At 41.2% G+C, this 19,845-nt stretch overlaps 1 protein-coding gene across 6 annotated transcripts in view; it reads right to left on the reverse strand.

The window, feature by feature from the left end:
* Positions 1-578: 578 nt before the first annotated feature.
* Positions 579-19,845, reverse strand: part of STN1 (STN1 subunit of CST complex) — a 44,881-nt gene continuing 25,614 nt past the window's right edge. For all 6 annotated transcript variants that reach the window (XM_064464098.1, XM_064464097.1, XM_064464093.1 and 3 more), the window contains 6 exons: positions 19,102-19,263; positions 17,721-17,832; positions 16,783-16,945; positions 9,850-9,972; positions 9,173-9,245; positions 579-4,984 (listed from right to left, as the gene is read on the reverse strand). In XM_064464098.1, coding sequence (XP_064320168.1) covers positions 4,827-4,984; positions 9,173-9,245; positions 9,850-9,972; positions 16,783-16,945; positions 17,721-17,832; positions 19,102-19,263 — 791 coding nt within the window. In that variant the 3' untranslated portion in view covers positions 579-4,826. The remainder of the gene's footprint in view (positions 4,985-9,172; positions 9,246-9,849; positions 9,973-16,782; positions 16,946-17,720; positions 17,833-19,101; positions 19,264-19,845) is intronic.

Consider the following 19,845-nt stretch of genomic DNA (forward strand, 5'->3'; position numbering starts at 1 on the left):
GCCTGACAGAGCATATTGCCAGGAATGAAACCCAAGCTCCCCAACTCAGCATTTCCCTGCTGCCAGCAAACATCCACAGAAATGTTTCTGTAATGCTGGGGCTCCTGGAGGATGGTAACCAATAATAACAACTCTTCTTTAATCTCTGCGGCTGAACTCTGCTTGCTTGCTAGCCCGTAGGTTTGGGGCAGGAGGGCTGGAAACTGTGCTGAAAGATGGCAAGAAAGAAAGTAGCACAACACTGGCAGGAAGTTCCAAAATTCAGGTTGCCCATGGGATCTGAACTTGCTATACTTACCTCTAAAAGGGAAGGGAAAGATACAAATCTTTGCTAGGCACATCTTTTCCCCACAGGAGCGGCTTACTCACAAAGTAAACCAAACTGCTTTTTTTTGACAAGCAGATTTTCAGTACTTAATCTCATAAATTCTCCGTGTGGCTCCATGCATCACTGGCTGCTCATTGATGAATTCTCATTCTGAATAATGAATTAGCAACCTCTTCTGTTTATGGTGTTCATCACTGGAATACACAAGTATGGACAGATCCACAAAAGTACCAGCCTTCAGTCACGTAGCCAATCTTTAAATTTTTCATTTATTACTTTGAAAGAAAAGCTTAATTTCCCAGGTAGCTTGTGTAAAATGCATACCCTCATGGGTACAAATTTACAATCCAAAGATTTGAGAACAAGAACAATCATAACTCATTTATCTGGATTTCTGTTTTTAAGAAGTCATTGAAGAAGTCACAAGTGGGAACAGGATTCCAGAAAAAATATTTGGTACAAATAAAAACGGAGAGGCCATCACTGCCTCATAGCACCCAGAGAGCAGAAACACAAGACAGGCAAAGCAACGTGCATGGAAAGAAGCAGAGAAAGATAAAGGTATTAGCAAAAGTGGGGCTTGGACTAGAACTAAGTCCCTCTCCAGCATCTCTCCATTCACCCACTCCCACAGAGTTCTTCTCTAACAGATCCCATCAATAGATATCTGAAGAGCTTTTAATGACTAACATTAAGAAAAATTGAGGCTTATGCCCTACACATGGAGCTTTATTATCCCCAATTTACAAAAGAGGGAAACTGAGGCATGAAGCAACCTCATCTCTCACGTAAGCAGGTGGCGGGGACTGAAGGTAGAGCTGTTCCTTCATTTCCTCACCAGAAAAGCAACCACCTTACATTTTGCTAGAACAGAATATTCGAGGTTCTTCGGTAATTTTTATTCTCAGGTGCTGCACTTCTATGGAAACATACCTTTTTAAGGTAACAAAATTGCCGACTGCCTTTAAAAACCCCATTTTACTTACCTGCTTTTTGCTGCCATAACTGTTTCTATGGAAACTGGAACTGGCCATGAAGCGGTCCTACAACATGAATTCTCACTTGTCAGTTTTACATTAAAGTGCCACCTTCAAAGTCCTTAAATAAAGCAGTAATAATTGTGTTGCCTAACGAGTTTTCAAATTAAACAAAACAAGAAAGCGCGCTTTCACTGAATGTTCCGCACAATATTTTGTAGGTGTGGTCTAAGAATTTTAATAGCGTGCATGATATGACTCTCTTGGTTAAGGATATGATCTTTAAACAGAGAGACAGTTTATTAGCAGTAAAAGCCCTAGTGTGTGTAGGTAGACTTACATAAAGGTGACTTATACCAATATGGGTATGTCTAGACTGCTGTCACAGAAGCATACTGTAGAGATACTGAGTAAATGGGTAAATCAACCTACAGAGCTCTGTGCTCCCACAGCTAGTTGGGGTACTTCTGTGCAGGCATATGCATATGGTATTCCCCATAGGTACAAGAGAGGGAATGCACTCAACCAGAGTAAATGTTAGTCTGTGTAGGGTGGCTACCGGGGGAAAAAATAAAGCATGCAAGCTTAAGGCACAACTATTTTGTAGTTATTCAGAGTTAGAATCTGTGTAACTTAAATCTAGGCTCCTCCAATAGTTCTACTTTAAGCTTTCACTCCTGTAAAAACTATAGGCTCCCTTGTGTTCATTCATATTTCCCTGAGTTAACTCAAGTGAGAAAACTCCCTCTTTCCTGTTCTTGGGGAGCAATCTCCAACAGATTGTACCCTCAATCAAAAGAATCCAACATTGCCAGCAAGGACCAGCTTTAAAACTTCCAAGGAAGGTCCTTTCCAGAGTCATTTATCTGTCTTTCCTGATGTGAATTCTTCCTGCCTCATCTCTGACACTTCACAGTTGATCAGTGCTCTTAAGTTGCAATAGGGGCAGAACAGACAGGGAAAGCACTTTGTCTCTGCATCAGCCTCCGATGCATAGAAAATAGGTGGCCAGTGATTTTAGGCAGACTTTACACACAGAAATACATCTAAAATACAGGAATTGTAGCATCAAAGTTGGAGGAAACTGAACACATTAGATGCTGTGTATACGACTATCCAAGCTGCACAGGACAAAGAAGTAATCTGATTTTGGTATCAATTTATTTTAAAGAGACTCTGAAGAGCAATACGATCTCCAGACTATCTTTTCCTCCAAGAATCAGCTGCACAGCGCTCCTCCCAAAACTCATCCAGCCCACACACTTGGCTGACACCCTCAGGAGAACCTGAGTCTTTCTCTCTTCTAACCTAAGAGGGATCCCCTTTCCCACTGAGCTAGAGGTGTTCTTTTAACCCTTTCCCAGCGAAATCAGATTCTGCTAATACAGGACTGTAAGAAAATGGCCAAATCAGTATCTTAAATTAGATGCCATGCTCTTCTGTATGGCCCAAGACACCACATACTTTCCTTAAAATATCCTCAATTGCATGCCAAGTAGGCAACTTCTCCATAGTCATGGAGAGTAAGATATAGTTAACTCCTGAAGTGAGCCTGGATTTAGGAATCAATATTCTAAATTACTTCTTCCATAGACAGCCTTTGTTGTTAAGCAGCACTTCACACTGATCAGCAATCAGAACAGGAATCTGAGAAGTAAATCCCCCCGCCGTGGCCAACCAGGCCTTTTTGTAGGCATAAATTAAAGTTGCAACTCCTCTCAGTACCACTTCACTCAGAACCTGGACTTCTTTCCCTGCTTTCCAGAGACATTCATGGTGGGGGAGAAGGTGGGGGAAGAAGACTTCTACAATTCTTTCTTAATCCTCTTTTTTATTTCCTTCTGCACAGGTATGTCCTTTCAGCACCTGTTCAGGGCCTTATTTAGATCTGACTAGAAGGTACCCAACTCAAAACAGAGCAGCAACACTAGGAGTAGGGCAACCTGCAGGGAAACCACCTACTGAGCCCTGCAGCAAGTAGGGAATTTACAGCAAAAGAATGATTCATGCATAGTTTTTTACTATGGACAAACACACCATCTCTTTAAGGCCAGGGTTTTCCACAGGCCTTTGAATGCAAATGCCAAATATTTTGTCATGCCTTTCTCTTAGCCTATATCTCACTGCAGCCAGAGCTTGGAATGAGGCATATAATATAACAACAAACCAGAGACCTGGCAGACATGGGACTACTCACTGGCTTTCCTCATGCATATGGTTTATTTTCCCCTGCTATGTCAGTCCTTATAGGGCTTTACCACTACATCTGCCTCCTGGGAGCCTGCTGTTTCAACTGTTACAGGGAAGGTGCAGAGGAAAGAGGAAGGACACGTTTAATCCTTTCTACTGTCTTCGAGTTAAAGGTCTCACCTCCACACCATTAATTACACAGATTAATTAAACAGACAAGTCCCTGCAGCAGCAAGCTATCTCTAAGAATAAATACTGAACAGCTCTGGGCTTTGAACTGTGGCACATAACAGAATTCTGATTATTCCAGATAAAATGTCTTGCACCTTCTTTAGGCCAATGTTATTTCATCAATGTCTTGTGTTCCTCTGCAAGCACAGATACGAGTAGTATTTTTCCCCAGAGGTGACAAGGAATAGAAGAAAAAAGGCAACAGGGAGCATGGAGATTACAGTGGGTCTTCCTCGCTCTCATATTTTCTTTTCCAAAGCATCTGATTTATGGTTTACCATTTATGATGTAGGAAGCAATTTAAAAGTAAACAGCAAGAAGGTGGCTGATTTTGAGAATTCTGGTCTCACAGAATCCACAACGCCACCCATCAGTAGTGCACATGGTAGCCAGGGGAATCCAGACATGCTTGACAAACAGTGGGCAAGGTTGCAGGATGGGGAAGGGATGCAGAACCCTGTTACTGAAAATTACTTTTCAGAGAAAGGTGAGGAGGGCTTTAGTAGTAGGAAAGTTGTGCACATTCAGGAATACATATTTACAGACAGATACACCAACGCTGCCAGGAATGACAGGCATGTCTTTTGAATATTTGCTTGCATGTCCTTCCCCTAGCTATTACAAAGCGTACATAAAAAGAAAGATCCACAGATATTACCATATGGAAAGATCACTTGATCAGTCTTTAAGCCAGCAAAACAAGTCCTGACATGACCACTGCTGTAATCTGTGCTCTTTAGCAATGACTTTTCTTTAGGGCTCACTGAATGTAAATGTGAGGATGACCATGTCACATCTTATTGCAGGTAAAGAGCCTGGCTTCTTTTCCAGCTCCCCTGATGTATCAGGATGTCCAGAATCAGTTTGATAAAACTTTCACTAAGAATAGTGAGGAAGTCAGCAAGAATATTAAAACAAGTATTCGGACAATTTCTCTGGAGCTGAACAAAAATAGCATCTGGAGAATCAGAATGCTCTTTTTTTCCCCCCCCCAATCTAAATCATACCAGGTAACTGCAGCTATTCAGGGTCACCCAACCTCTCCCTCTTCCCTCCTTTTTCCTGAATGGACCAGAACAAATGTATCTTATCTTCTCTCTTTAAAATGCCGTATAATATCCTTCCATAGTGCTGACAATATCACTGTTACTCTCCAGCAGTTCCAAGACTCGGTGCACCACCGCTTCAGGCACAGAGGGGTTGTAGCTCTGCTGAACACAGCTCAGGACATGAAGGAAATGGCAGCCTTTTTCAGCATCTGCAGAAAAAAGGAAAATGCAGCCAGGCATGGAGAAAATACTTCAGTCTAACTGCCTCTTTTCTACTGTTATGAACCAGATCAGTCATGAAAAAACCTTAGCTGTTGGAAAGAATGCCCTAGGTACTACAGCAGAGATGCATGTATTCAGAGGGAAGAGATCCAGTCTGCGCCTACAGTTCTCCAATTATCAACTGTTACCACTGACTTTTCTGGGAAGTGTCAAGGCTGTAACTGTAGTAATGAGGGTGAAAGACAATCAGTCTTGCAAACTCTAATATACAGGGTTCATTCAGTACAACCTGATGGTGAGGTTAATAACTTAAGGGTACCTCCAGTGTCCACCTATGTAAGCCATCCAGTTTCTGTAACTGCAGAAGAAACCAAATGAAAATCCTTTTGCTCATGCCTAACTTCAAAAACGTCTAGGAAGGTCCATGGCCAGCACCTATAACTGCTTGCCCAATGCTGGCATCTTGTGGAAAAACTGCTACAGTGCAACGTTATTCACCTAGCAATGCAATCCCATCCCCGTGCTTCAGCCTACTCAGACAATTACGGGAGTAGAAATTCACAGAGCTTCAGTATCAAATTTTACCTCCTTTTAAGAGGAATGAACCCTGAAAAGGTACAGGAGAACAGGGTTGTAAAAATAATTCCCTTTCCTAGAGGGCGACCCAGAGACAAAGGTCCTTAATGGCTGCGGTATTGCAAGCAGCTGCTGTGTGCCTGGTGGGAGCCATCATTTGAAACTCAGCTGTCCCAGTCAACATTTCCTCCAACAGACCCCGTAAACCCAATAATCAGTGCTGCAGGCTCCCTATCTCCCCAAGTGCTGGACTCCACAACAGATTTTTCTTCTCCATGGCTAACAATGGAAAACTAGCAAAAACGAGACACATCAGCACAAATTACTTTCCTCCTCAGCCCTCAGCTCACATGATGTAAGGTAAGTTTCATATGGGAACTGAGAAATTGCCACGGGCCAGGGAGGTCCCTGTAGTTTGTTGTTACTGCCTCTGTTTTTATTTTTGCCAGTCTCCAATCTAGAATCAGCTAGGGCCCTGAACTGCCTTAGAAGCTACTGAGAAAAGTTACTAGTAGATAGAAGGCAATGCTGAGTACTGGTAAATAAACAGTTCAGCCTAATTCCTATCAGGCTGTGAATCAGGCAAAGATATTTCTTCAGAAGTCAGTGAACCAGCGTGATAAAAGACCTTTGTGGCTGGTAGCCAAAAATGCGTCCACCACCCTAGGATGGATAGGTGCAGAGAACAGAACAATGCCTCTACCTGGGTCATAGGGACTGTTGTTGCAAACAAAAGTGGGTAGCTGCATTTTGCGTTAGTCATAGGTTTGTCATAAGAAGGTCAAAGTGCCCATCCCTGATCTACAGTCTTAGCTTAAGTCTTGATGAATTAGTTTAGTAACCTAAGTGTTACCCAACAGTACAATACATACTACTTTCCTCCTAAATGCAGGTAGAAAAATGGCATTTTGGGATAGCTGCAGGTGTGTACAATCATTAAGCAACCCAGAAACACTCCTAGTCTATGGCCCAACTTTGAGGGAATACACTTCTTGCAGCGGAGTGATGCTGTTCCCCTTTCCTTGCCATACTGGGTTCTAGCTTTTGTCCACCAGCTGAGGTAAGCCAGGCTGTGATTAACTGTCTTGCCTGACTACCAATATCAGAGAGGTCAGAGTTATAGAACAACTACCATTTGCCCACTGCGGACATCTCACACAGGGTGCATTCTGACAAATTAAGTTTAACTTCAAGTGATTCTGTTTTTTCCCTCTGTACTCTCTTAGCCTCATCTAAACCAGAGCAAATCTGTAAAAAACAAAAACAAAAAAACCCCAAACCAAAAAAAACCCCAACAACAAACGCAAACAAAAAAACCCCCAAACCTGGACTAAGTCTACCACTTTGCAGTTCAGTCTGGAGTCAAAATGCACTGTCATCCTTTTCTGCCTATCTTAAGCCTCTACATAGACCCACAGTGGCCTCGCATGAGGGTGTTTTAGTATCAGGCTGTTTGGAATTACAGTTGGAGCCAAGGACTAGGATTGTCATGTAGGCATGTTACAGATCAGGGTTTTGTGGAGCTCTGACTAGGCATGCTGAGATTTTTTTTTATTTGTAAAATAGTTCCAGGAAGCTGGGTTGGGCCTGAGAATGTGTCACAACTAAAGCAATGGGGTGAGGCATTCCCTTGAAAACTGGCAGTCAGTCATTGGAGAGAAGAGTTGAGTTTACCATAGATCAGTCTTCCTGATTAGAAGATTAATATTACACTTGAAGGAAAATGGGTAGGAATTTCTTGCAACAAACAAGTGAAATCCCTTGAGGTATTACCATGTTCTTATTTTCTCACAATAAGCCTGCTCACTAGTCAAGGCCAAGCGGGTGGCTAAGACTACCATCCCACCAGCAGAGGGGGTCCGACAGTTACATTTAGTTCTCTGCTCTTGCATCATTCAATGAAAATAAAATATCCACAGGAAGTACCCTGACGGTTTTGATTGAAGCTTCTTGCCTTTCCTTCTCAAAATCTTCTGTTATCAGTGACCAGGACGTTGAAACGGTCCTTCTGAAGACTAGCAAAGAGACATTGACCTGGAAATTGTCCTCTTTACAACAGGAAACTAAGTAGGTGGAAAGCTTCAAGGAGAACAAGAGGCTTTGTAAAGCAGTTGCTACTTTTAACCTGCTCAGTATGGAAAACATAGCTTTGAGGATCTGGGACTCTTCAAAGTCTTTTCTGTGACTGATTTACAAGTTCCTCTGCTGTTGACTCCTCCTGACTGGGAGAAAGAACTTCCCAACCTCTCATGGAACACAGGGTAATTTACCAGTGTGATAATGCACAAGAAGGGTGTTAAACACCAGGCAGTCACTCAGTGCTCCATGTCAACTGTACACAGGTTCTGGCCTTTATAGTGACACAATTATAAAACAAAATACCCCACCAAAACGAAAACCAAAAACACAACACCAAAAGAACCAAAACAAAAAAAGTTCCCAGGAGAACTAGCTGATGTATAAAATGGGCAAAGGAATGATTTGACTCTTACAGAGATGTTTGTATTTGTTAATTGGATAAGAGACAATAAAACAATGTGATTTAGTAATTTGTCACACTGAAACAGCCTCAGAGCCCATGTTCACCTGCATGCCCAGTAACATCCACTCCCTCCATCACCCAAAGATACAGAACTTTTACCTCCACCTACAAACCCTGCCTACAATTGTACCACTGCTTAAGGTAACCAGTTGGAAACTAAAAAAAAAAAAAAAAAAAAAAAAAATAAAAAATTCTACTTCACTTAGCCTTTTTGACTGCAGAATAACCATCATATACCAGGTCCTACAATGATAGTATAAGGATATCAGCGATTTAATATTATATGCCTTAGGTTCTAGCCAGTCATTTATTCTACACTAAAGTGCATTCTACCCCACAAAGAGCTGCATTCCAGCAGCAAGTGATCCCTGCTGACACATTCTGCCCAATGAATTGAAAGAAACTCTGTAGCAATGTACCTGTGTAATTAGCAGACATTCAAGCCAAGCACAAGCTATCTCTATGGCAATGAGACACAATAGGCTTGAGGGACAGGGATAACTCAGAAGCCACATGAAGTGGATTTTGTTAGACTGAAACTCCTACCTGCAAAGAACAACCACCTGAGCTTCACCTGAGCTTAAAATCTACAGAGAATATCCTACTGACTTAAATAAATTTCATTGTTGACTTAGTGAAGGCGGGGATTTCACCTTTCTGTATGGTAACTTTTGTGTCAACTCCCCTGTAGAAACTGAACTAGCAAGATTTGCTATTTATCCAGAGTGCAAAGCAACAGCTGCTAGGTGCTGACCTAACTTCATTACATTTGGTTCCTCCCAAAATCTCAAAAGATATAGATCTAAGATAATGGCTACTTATTTCAGATCTGAGAGGTTTGCTTCCTGCTGGGCACACCTGCTCTTTCTCTCTCCGTGCTCACAGAAAGCTGCTCTTGCACTCCTCCTTTTAGCTATACTGATTAGCTACAGCAGCAACTTAGCTCCTAGTTCAAGGATAAGGACAAGAATCATATCTAATCCAGCAGCAGGAGGAGATATTGTCATCAATATATCAGCATCAGCTCACCACCAGCCCTGATTACACCATTACTTACGCCTGGGTTTTCGACAGTCTTCTTTAATCATATCAAGGGTCACTTTAAGCAGCTCCTTATCATGGTCAGTCACCTGGAGAAAACAGATGAAACTGGCCGTCTGTTTCACAGTTGATGGCATGGCTGTTGAAGAGCAATCCAAGGGCATGATGTATTCTAAACTAATGCTGTCGTAACTACAGTCTGCATTACATACTGTCTCCGAGACTAACAATGAATGTTAAATCTTCAGTTATTATTTTTAGTACCACTAGCAGCATCCATGGGTTAGGTGAAGAACATGATATAGCAGAATTCAACCCAAAGGAGGGTGACTGGCTCAGGAGAACACCACATTTCAACCCACTTCAAAGAAGAACTGTCCCATGTCCCAGGCTTCAGTGTGCTCAGCTGTGTCAGCACACAGTTTGGCAACCCAGTGAACAGACTGTGCTTGGAACAGCAGCAGTACTTCAGTCTGGTGCCACGTTACAAAAAGAACAACTCGGTGCAGGATACAGAGGTAAAAGGAACACTGAAGCAAGCTGCAGATAAGACTGTGGAGTAAACAGACAGGTCTTGAATGTCCAGCTACTGCTTCTGAAACGTTTCTATTGTTTTCGAAACATTTCTACTGTTCTACTGACTATGAAAGTCATACCCCTGAACTTTTTTGAAACTGCAGCTCAGTTCCTTACATAGTATAAGTCCTTGGAGCTACTGGGTTTCTGGAAAACCACTCCTTTTTCTTGTAGCATCCTTATTGCTTCCTTAAAAACACTGTGAATCCTTTTGGAACTGGAGTCGCTTTTTGACTTCACCTGGACAGGAAGAAAAGAATGAAGCAGATTGTGAGAAAACTCAGCTTAACTAAAGATACGAGCAAAAGCTCCAGCTGCTTTCAAGAGCAAGAGGACTTCAGGTGATTTTCTTACACATGTTTCTTCATTGTATGTAGCAGCTTTTATGTACTGAGAACTCTCTTTTGGAATATGCTTGTTACGCTCACAGAGCATTTGACTGTTTGGCTAATCAAGCTTTGCCCATATTTATGTTTTCTGTTTTCCTGGTAGTAAGTGTAGAATGATAGGGAGATCAGTGCTTTGTAAGGTGATATTCAGCAGGAGTCTAAGTGCTGGGAATTGGATTCCCATCTCATGATTTGAAACTGAGGAAGTATCCAAGGAAAAGTAGGAAACTGGCAAGAAGAGTATTTGTTTCTTGTCCCCTTTGTTTCCAAATTTTTACACACATTCTGGTCATCCTCTCAAGAGCTTCTCCACTGCCTAATGAAATGAAAGGATAAAAACATGCAAGAAATTAAGACATGTATACAAGGAGATAAGGGAACAAAGGATTCAGTTTTGAGGGCAGGTGGGAAATTAGTCTCTTGTGAAAGGAGAACAAAGTGCCTGGAAGTCCCTAACTGCAGAGGTTATTTAGAAAAAAGCATCTGTGTTTGGGACACATTAACAGAGTAGGAAGCAAGAAAGGAGAGAAAAAAAAATCAGGGAAAAGCAGGGTTTGTTTGGAAGTAGAGCATAGCTAGGACAGTGAAATGACAGCTAGGGAAGTGGAAGGAAATAATCAGCTGTGGAGAGGAGAACATATGGGTAGATAAGGGCAAGACCACGACTCTTCTCCATCTCTCCCTGTCCTACCATGTCTTTCAACCTCCCATTTATCTACACAGACTGCTTCAATTCCCCAACTGTTGTTTCTTCATCTGTCCCTGTGGTTTTGATAACACAGCTAAACTGCTTCCCACAAACCAACATGTGATAATTAGAACCACACCAGAGCAACCAAAGCAGTATTTGCCAAGCCATTTCTTCATCTATCACTGTAAATGCCCCCACCCTGTTCTGAACAAAAGTGTCAGACTTCACATACCCTAATTCACTCACTAGATGCACTCACAGAAGCCTCGGGAGTGGAACAGGCAACTGCCATGAACTAGAATGAATTCACGTGAATATGTGAAACAGACACCACATTAGCAATGGAAGACTACCTTTTCACAAAACATTCATTCAATCCATTTGCAAGTCTCAAGTGAAACTCCAACTGCTTCTAAGCCTGGAAGCTGATGTGCCTAACTGGGAACAGTTCAGAAATCCAACAGGGAAATTAGAGTTAGCATGCATCACAAGTTTCTCCATAGCCTTCCTCCAGCTAATCCTCAATATTTTAACAGGCCATAATCACATCTCGCTCTACCTCTGTGTCCTACAACAGCTATCTTTTTCCTCTCAAATCAATAGTCAAAAATAATTACCTAATAATTCAAGATAATTAACATAGAACAATGGCTATTACTTTCAGTTTGGTTTTCTCCTCCTGTTCCAGATTGAAGGACTCCAGTGCCCAAACGTTTGTCTGTCCCCTGGTCCACCACAGCTGTATCAGTTTGGGTAACAACAGACACTGCTTCTAATTACAAACTTGACCATACATCTGGACACCATTCCAGTCACAACATTAATACCACTATCATATTTCTCTTCATAGTGCCTCTTCTGATGAACTGAAGAAACAAACATAAAATGTAGCAGGAAGGGTTAAGTGAAGAGTGAATATTTGCTAATGGAAAAGCACATTCTCATAGCCATATGGAAAATGAAGAGACGCTGCCTCTCACTCAAATGCAGTAATAAATCCTCAGGAATCAAGAAACTGATAGCAAAGCAACTACCTCAAGACTCTGATCAATTTTTAATGTGAAAGCAAACATTTGGGGAGAAAATAAAAGATAAAAATATCTCCAAAGAAGCATGATAATTATTCAGTTTGGCTTAACACTGAGATCCCGTCAAAAAAGGGAGATAATTAGAAACACGCCCTGTGTGAACTGACACACAGCTCAGCCTGGATGGATACTGAAACAGAATCACTAAGGATGCAAGTCAAGGCATTGACGGAGCAAAGACAGAGAGGCAGGCTTGGGAGCGAGAAAAATAGGTAAGCAGCTGCTACATATCAGCACGATCTCATACATGCTGCAGAGTCCAAGGGAAAGGTCTCCATGGCAGGAGGACTGTCCCTGAAGAATAAATGAAGGCTCATGCCCTCTTCAGGGGCTTTAATATTATCCTGAAATGACAGGAAAAGGTTGGCATTTTTTCCTAGTGTGCTCTAGAACATGCTTCCTCCTGTCCATCCCTCCAAGTAAGCCAAAAATTGAGGAGTTTGTAAACACAATATAAAATTACTTAATCTGTTCTTTCGGTCCACCCAAAATATCTCCAGCATCTCACCCTGCAAATTTGTAAGTCAATAGTACTACTTCCCAACACCTTATCACTTTCTTTTAAGCCAGACTAGGCCCTCATTTCCTTGGATCCCCATTCTGAGACAACGTATACCTATCCTTGTGATTTAGTCCACTGAGTGGAAATCTACAGGAGTCTAATAATGGGCTATACAAAGAGAGAAGAAATCTAGGACTATGAAATCCTATGCGATTTCACATTGCCACTTTTATTTCAGGAGGAGACTGAAAAATGCTTGCATTTCAATAGTTAAAGATGTATTTTAATGTAGTTCCTTCTGAATCAGAGTTTATTTGCTATCACTTTACTTTTACAAAGCTTTTCATCCGAGAAATGCAGATATTAAGTAGTTTAACTGCTTATCCAAAGCACCAGCAAGATTTGAATCTGGATTTTTAATTTACCTCTCACAACATTCACACCTTGCTCTGCAAAGCATCCCTTCAGCATGCTTTTGTTTCAGGGTGCACAATTTCAGGTTCCCTAAAGCGCTGACAGCAGGGGTTCCCCCTCTCTCCCAAATCAGGTACTTTTCAAATAAATGAACCTGTACATTGAAACACAGGAGCATCCAAAAATCATTCACTGCTTTTGTAAAATACGTTTCCCCCACCCCAGAGCAAAGCAGCTATTAAGTAATGATTTTACCATCACTCCCCTCCCTTCCAAGACCAGCTGAGGACTCTGTAGCAAAGCCAACAGAAGAATCTGTGTCTCCAGAATTAAGCTGGTATTTTAATCAATATAATCCATCTGATGGGTCTCACACAGCATAGTAGGCTGGTGCTGTGCAACCAGTTATTCCCAGATCTTTAAAACAAGACAAACTCTCTGTACAATCAATAATAGGTCAAAGAATGAAGTGGTACCGGAATTTGCCAGTCTGTTCAAAACGCTGAAAGTATGTAACCTTTGACTCATTATGAATCACAACACACCCTGATGGTGTTAAAATTTCCTGGTATAACCACACACGTGATTCTACTCATGGAATAGCCTTTTGCAATTTCTCATGCAATGTTTAATCCTTGGCTTAGACAGGTGACAATTTTAGTAATAGTGGTTCTGGATATGTCAGTCCTGAAGTCCTATAATAAGCTTTGTAATATACATATTTAAAGCAGCAGTGAAGCTTCCTCACGAGGCAGGAAGACAAGCACATAGCATCAAGAATGTACAATGCACTACGTTATACCTACAGTACAACGTACAGGGTATATACAGTAAGTACAAACAGCACTGTAAAACTTGTCATTGATGACCTTGAGATAATATTCAAATCAAGAGAAGTATACAAACAGCAGAGTCTGGAAAGCACAACCTAAGGTATGTGTCCAATCTAGTGACACACACAGACTGGAATGGTAATACCAAAATAGCACACTCTATAGCTTATGCATGGAAGAAGTGCATAAAAATGGTTAATCAAAACTGATGAGTTCCAAGGCATATTTATCCAGTCGAGAACCTGGATGGATCAAGTTCACATGTAGATTTCTTTAGGAAAAAAAAGGAGCCAAAGGCTTATCCATTTGCTAAACATAATTGCCTAAGTCCAGCAAGTACACTCTTTAGGGTCTCTGAACACATGATTACTTTTTCTGTTTTTTCCCTTGTAGTCTTCCCTGTAGCACCCACCCCTCCAGTCTCGAAAGTCATTTGTTTTAAGCGATAAGTGAAAGGCTATAGCTTAGGGAAAGAGGGGGGCACTGGTTATGTGAAATAAAGCTCCACTGGTTTTAAAAATCCTAATAGATTTGTTAATTCTTAATTATTTTTAAGAACACCAAGCCTTCCAATTCTCTTACACATCCTCTGTAGACTACAAAATCAAATGTACCCTACTATATGTCTGAGCACATAACATGATCTTAGGTCTGCCATGTGCATCTGCTGGAGGGAAATTCGTGCTGGCGGGCCAGAAGTCTGCCTTGCTGGGGAGCCACTAGGAATGGAACTAGATATTGCAGGACATGTATGGGATGTGGCAGGACTCAGGCACAATAATGCTGAAAAGGAACAGAGAGATACTGCCTACCTCAAGCTATCCCAGCTACCTCCTTCCATCTTCAGCCCCTGCTCTGCTCCACTGCCAGTGACTCCATAGCAGCTTACCACCTTCCTGGAGAAAATATTGCATGGGGAGATAGCCTCCCCACTATGATGAACACTGTACAAGTACTTAAAAGTTGGGAAAGAGATGAAGTGGGTGTACCACATTTCCTAGGATCACAGGGAAAGAAAGAGAGGCAAGAAAAGAGTTCAACAGTAACTGTGCTCTAGAACACTGGAATCAGCGTAAAAAAAAAAGTTATACATCCAAATAACTCATCCTTTCACATCCAGGAAAAGTGCAAGAAGTGAACAAGTCTTTATGTTGTGGGGTGGCCTAATTAGTTTGGTCCACTCATCTAGCTCCTGCCTTGCCAAACACATATGAAATAACATCGTTTTCCACTTTCGCAGCACCCTTTATTCTTTTGGTTTGAGGGTGATACAAAACAGAAGACTACAGAGGGGAAGAGAAAGATCTGACTTCTGTCTCTCTTCCTATTATACATATTTCTGTGGATCAGACTGGGTAATTGACCCTTTGCCAATTATGAGAAGTAACACCTTCAAGAGACAGAGAACAGGAACAACGAAATGCATTTCCAGAGCACTACTAGGTGCTCCTCTTAAGGCATTCAGGTCACTTGACAACTGCAGGTTCTTTTGTATGCAAAGATATATAAGCCTCTTTGCAAGGAATTAATACCAAAGGGCAATAAGGGAGAACTGCAATTTCTAAATAAGCACCTGTGTGCCCAAATTCCTGGGACATATACTCACACCCTTGCATCAGGGTCAGGAGCAACTATTAATTATTATGATAGCTCCTCATGACTGCTAACAACACTGATGCTACATTGTGTTTGTTGGTTTGGTTTTTTTGGCTGGTATTTTTTGTGCCTTTCTACGTGTGTTCTGCACCAGTTCCTACTTTAAATGTCTTTGCAAGTTATTCATCTTCATCTTTCTATAAATGCTGAAACTTCAAAGATGGAAGTTTCTGGTATTAATCACAATGACCACTACTTCCTTTAATGTAAAGTGTTTGGGAACTTTTAATACTGTTCCAGCTAGTTTAGAAAAAATACCCTGTCCCATGTTGGATATTCTAGTATCAAACTTTTCTGTCGAGAATGAGAGTAGCTCTTGTTATTGGTTATATCCAAGCTTGCTTTAAAGCAAACAAAAATGTCTTTAATAAAAATAAACAGGTATGAAGAAACAGCTATCAGAAGCAGTTCAACAAGGCCAACAAGAATAGAGCTACTTTTCATTATTATTTGACCTTGTCTACAAGGGACTCTCTGGGGGTGGGTGGTGGTGGTGGGGTTTTGTTTGGTTTTTTTGTGTTTGTTTTTTTTTTTTTTTAAGAATTAAACAAACATCAGATGTTAATATAACATGCACTTTAGAGTGCATATCAGAATCAGGCAGTGAAAATGACTGCTATGGATTTATTTCTCTGTAGAAAAACCAAAAAGTAAATAAGTGAGTCACAACACTAGTTTACATCTCAGTTGCCACTGGTAACACAGTAAAAGCCATAACTCTGTTATTTCTGCAGAAATTTACTACTTCACACCAGCTGACATTCTGGTTTGTAATTTACCCAAATAACACATAATATAAAGCCATTTTACAAAATGGCGGTTGTTCTATTCCCCATTCTGTAGTTGATCAAGAGCGTACTATCTCACTGAAAAGTTTCTTAACAGTTTGGTTACACGCAACTGCATGTAAACTGACCTCAGTTAAATCCCACCTTCTGGTCCTTTCAGTCATGACCTTTCACAACTAGGGATTTCCAACAAGAGAAATACGTAGCAGGGAGCACTGTTGATCCACTCCTCATCTCCTTTTGAAAGCTGCATCTATATAAATATATTGAGCTTCAAATGAGATACAAGACAAAGACTTTGTGGTCCTTTCTCCTGATCAAATTCAGGATCTCAAACATCTGTCCCAAACAGCTCAAGCACCTTAAAGGGATCATCTTTTCTGATACTGCCACTACTTACAGATCTAGATAAGTTCGTGCCTGTTGCAGACTCGAAGGTTACTCAGCCCTAATAAAAGATTACCCTTAACAACTGGATTTTCTCACATGGCTTGCTTCAGTCCAGTTTTGTGTGTCTCAAGTGACAAAGTTTCCTCAAGCTCTGTAAATAATTCATCCATAAAGCTAAAGCATTTGTGGTTTTTGAATCCTCTGAAGGCACCAGTGTCTTATCTGCTTGTTTATGCTTAAAAAGAGTACATGGTATTATTTCCCCCGACTAAAAACTTGTAACAGTTACATTCACTCACCTCCTGACAGCTGGGACTGCGCAGATGCACACCAGCCAGAGACACCAGAGTGTCAATTGTTTCCAACTCCTGTTGGTAAAAGGTCTGAATTTTGTTTTCTAATAGAAAACCTTTCACTTTCTCATGCAGCATATTGACTGAGAAATTCTGACCCTCCAGGCCGCTGCAAGGACACATAGAACATGTAAAAAGGTAAGAAATATACTACTAACGTCTTTTAGAACAATTACCTAAAGTTAGCCTGCTAGACTGGTTTTCCAAGGTCAGAAGGTACTTTACTGTCCTTAAAGAATCTCAGTTTAAACCCTTAATTAAACCATTCTTGTATGCAGTAAACATCCGACTGTTCCTCTTCACAATGCTGTTACAGCAAATGACTGATTTTAAGATCTGCAGTCTCTGAAACCACACTACATGTAACAGACCTGCCAATAAGCACCCAGCTACTCTTAAAGTGAATACAGGAATGGGTGTTTGGCTCAGTTTATTGAGGTTATGTATTTGTGATTTGACGATGACAAGGGCAGGCGAAGTCGAGAGCATGTTGATGGAATAGCTCCTTACCCTTACACATCAACCAAAATCAGGCAAGGACACTCCTCCATCTAATCTGTTGACCTCACTCCCAAATCTTGCTCCAAACCCCAGCTTTACTAGATGCAATAGGTCATTACACAGTATTTCACTACCTTCCATTGGGAAGGTAGTGAAGATTGGGACTTTGGTTCAGCAATGCATTTATTTTCTCAGATTATGGACAGGTATCTCATCTGTGTGGATGATCAATTATTTGGGAGAAAAGCAGGCTGCTATTGTATGCTTGTGCAGTCTAAATCACAGTGGGGCCCTGTTCTATCTTTCTCCACAGTTACTACAATAACAAATAAACAATAAAGTGCCACACTTTGCCTCAAGACCAGTCTGGATACTGCATTTACCTCTGTCCCTCCTCGGGGCCTTGGAAAGGCTTATCGTAAACTTCTCTATAGAGACAGGGGAGCTCCAGCATCCTTGAAATCTGAACATCACACACAGGATCATCCACTTTATCTGGAGTGGCAAAAAGAACACACACCCTTGGCCAGAATCACCATACCAACCTTTTAAGTAAGCGTACCTGAGGCAGAACAACAGAGCTTCACATACCACTATTAAATTGGCAAATTTTGTTCCCTGTTGTTTTTATAAAACAAACCACAAAGGCCACTCCCGCTTTTACAGTTTGCAGGTCATTTAACTCCTTGTAGATTATGCTTTTGTCCAATAACTTATTTAACTGGAATTTATGATCTCTATTTTACCTTTCAGCAGTCTTTATCCATTAGATGAAGTAACACATAGTAAGGAGCTTTATTTGGGCCAAAGTGAAAGCAACTGAGAGGCTATTTGAATCGTATGGACCTCCTTTAATGAAATAATGGCATCACTACCAGCCCTTGAAAGGGTTATATAGTCATAAATCTTCTATCTGGAAAGGAGGGTTGAATCCCCTCTCAGATTTTAGCTAGAGCTGAAAAATCTACAGGTTTTTTATCTGAGCTACACAGAACTTTTAAAAGATGGGCTTCCCCCCACCAAAGCAATCATTTCAGTATTGTCTCTCAAAGATTTCACTGGGAAAACCAACTCTTACACAACAGCACAGACATGGAGGAGAGAAGTTGTTATGTAACTGGAAGCTCCTGGGGTGTAAACAGTGGACTGCAGAACCTCGTTGGCCATAGACCTGTCTGATAGAGGGGCAGCACCTGCAGATCTGTGCCCAAGTGACTGAAGATGAAGAACACTTCTCAGACATTCTGCAGAGCCAGAAAGGTTAGGGGAACCTGGGCTCCAGCAGTACAATGTGCCCACGTGCTGCTGTCTGCCCATGGAATGAACGTATTATACAGGCTGTGACAAAAAGCAACCATTTCTCCAAAGCAGCCAATGCTCTTGAAGAAGTGTGACATAAAAAGGTCAACAGCTCCCTTCCCATGGGCTTTGGCTGTTGTTCAACACAAAGAAAACTGAGGAGCAAGTCACTCTCACAGATACCCAACCACACTATCTGCATAGCATTCTTGTACGCATGCTAGTCGTCTTTTATAGGTTTTTCCAGGAATGCCTGGTTTACAGGCAATCAAATCCCACACATGAAGTAGTGCAACTTCTGACCTTACACTGCTACAATGGAAATAAACACATGCAGATTAAAACCTCTTTAGAAAAATTAGATGCCAGAAAATAAAGGGGAAATTATTCAATGGATCACATACAGCTTAGATCTCACAAATTCAGATAATTAAGTTACATATGTCACAGATCCATAACACTCACAAAAACATGAAGCCTGAATTTCTCTTTGTTGCCTGTAGGTTCGGATGTGACCTCTGACCCTGACAATATCCCCAATCTCCAATTTGGTTTTCTGGCTCACCAGTTCTTGGAGTTTCTTCATCTGTCCAAAAACAGTAAGACTGCTGGGTGTGCTTGGACGACCTGTAAGAAGTGGAGGAGAGGAGATCAGGCATTAAGGCCAAGAGGAGTGTCCTTTTGCATTCATCCAAACACCTAAGCATCACAGGAGTCTACTAAAAAAGGTGTAAGGTCCCAGATACCATGTTTTCTGAATAGCAAAACTTTTGGGTGACAAAGGTAGTTTACAGTATTATATTTATTTAAACAGTTCACCTGGGGAAAGCGTAAAAGGGAGAAGATACTGATTTACCACTGAAAATGTCGTAGATGGGTTGCAAAATTGAAACCCTAATTTGAAGTGGGTTTTGTAATTTTTTTTATTTTGCCATGCTAACATGGATGAGAGGGGAAAAGAAAGGTCAGCTGAACTTTTTACATTAAAAAACATGAGTCATCTGAGGTGGGGCCAAAGCATTCATGTTACGAAATTTGATGTTTACACTGAGGTGAATGCAACTTGACAGAACTTCACATTTACATGAACACACCCTTACAGGAGAGTAAATTCTTTGTAACTTAAAACCTGATTAACAATCCAAGTATCCCCGATCAAAATTGCAAAAGGCTGAAAGAAAGTTTCCTGTGCCCCCTAGGAGCTGTTTT

Source organism: Phalacrocorax carbo, chromosome 12 (genome assembly GCF_963921805.1).
Source record: "Phalacrocorax carbo chromosome 12, bPhaCar2.1, whole genome shotgun sequence".
NCBI classification, from domain to species: domain Eukaryota; kingdom Metazoa; phylum Chordata; class Aves; order Suliformes; family Phalacrocoracidae; genus Phalacrocorax; species Phalacrocorax carbo.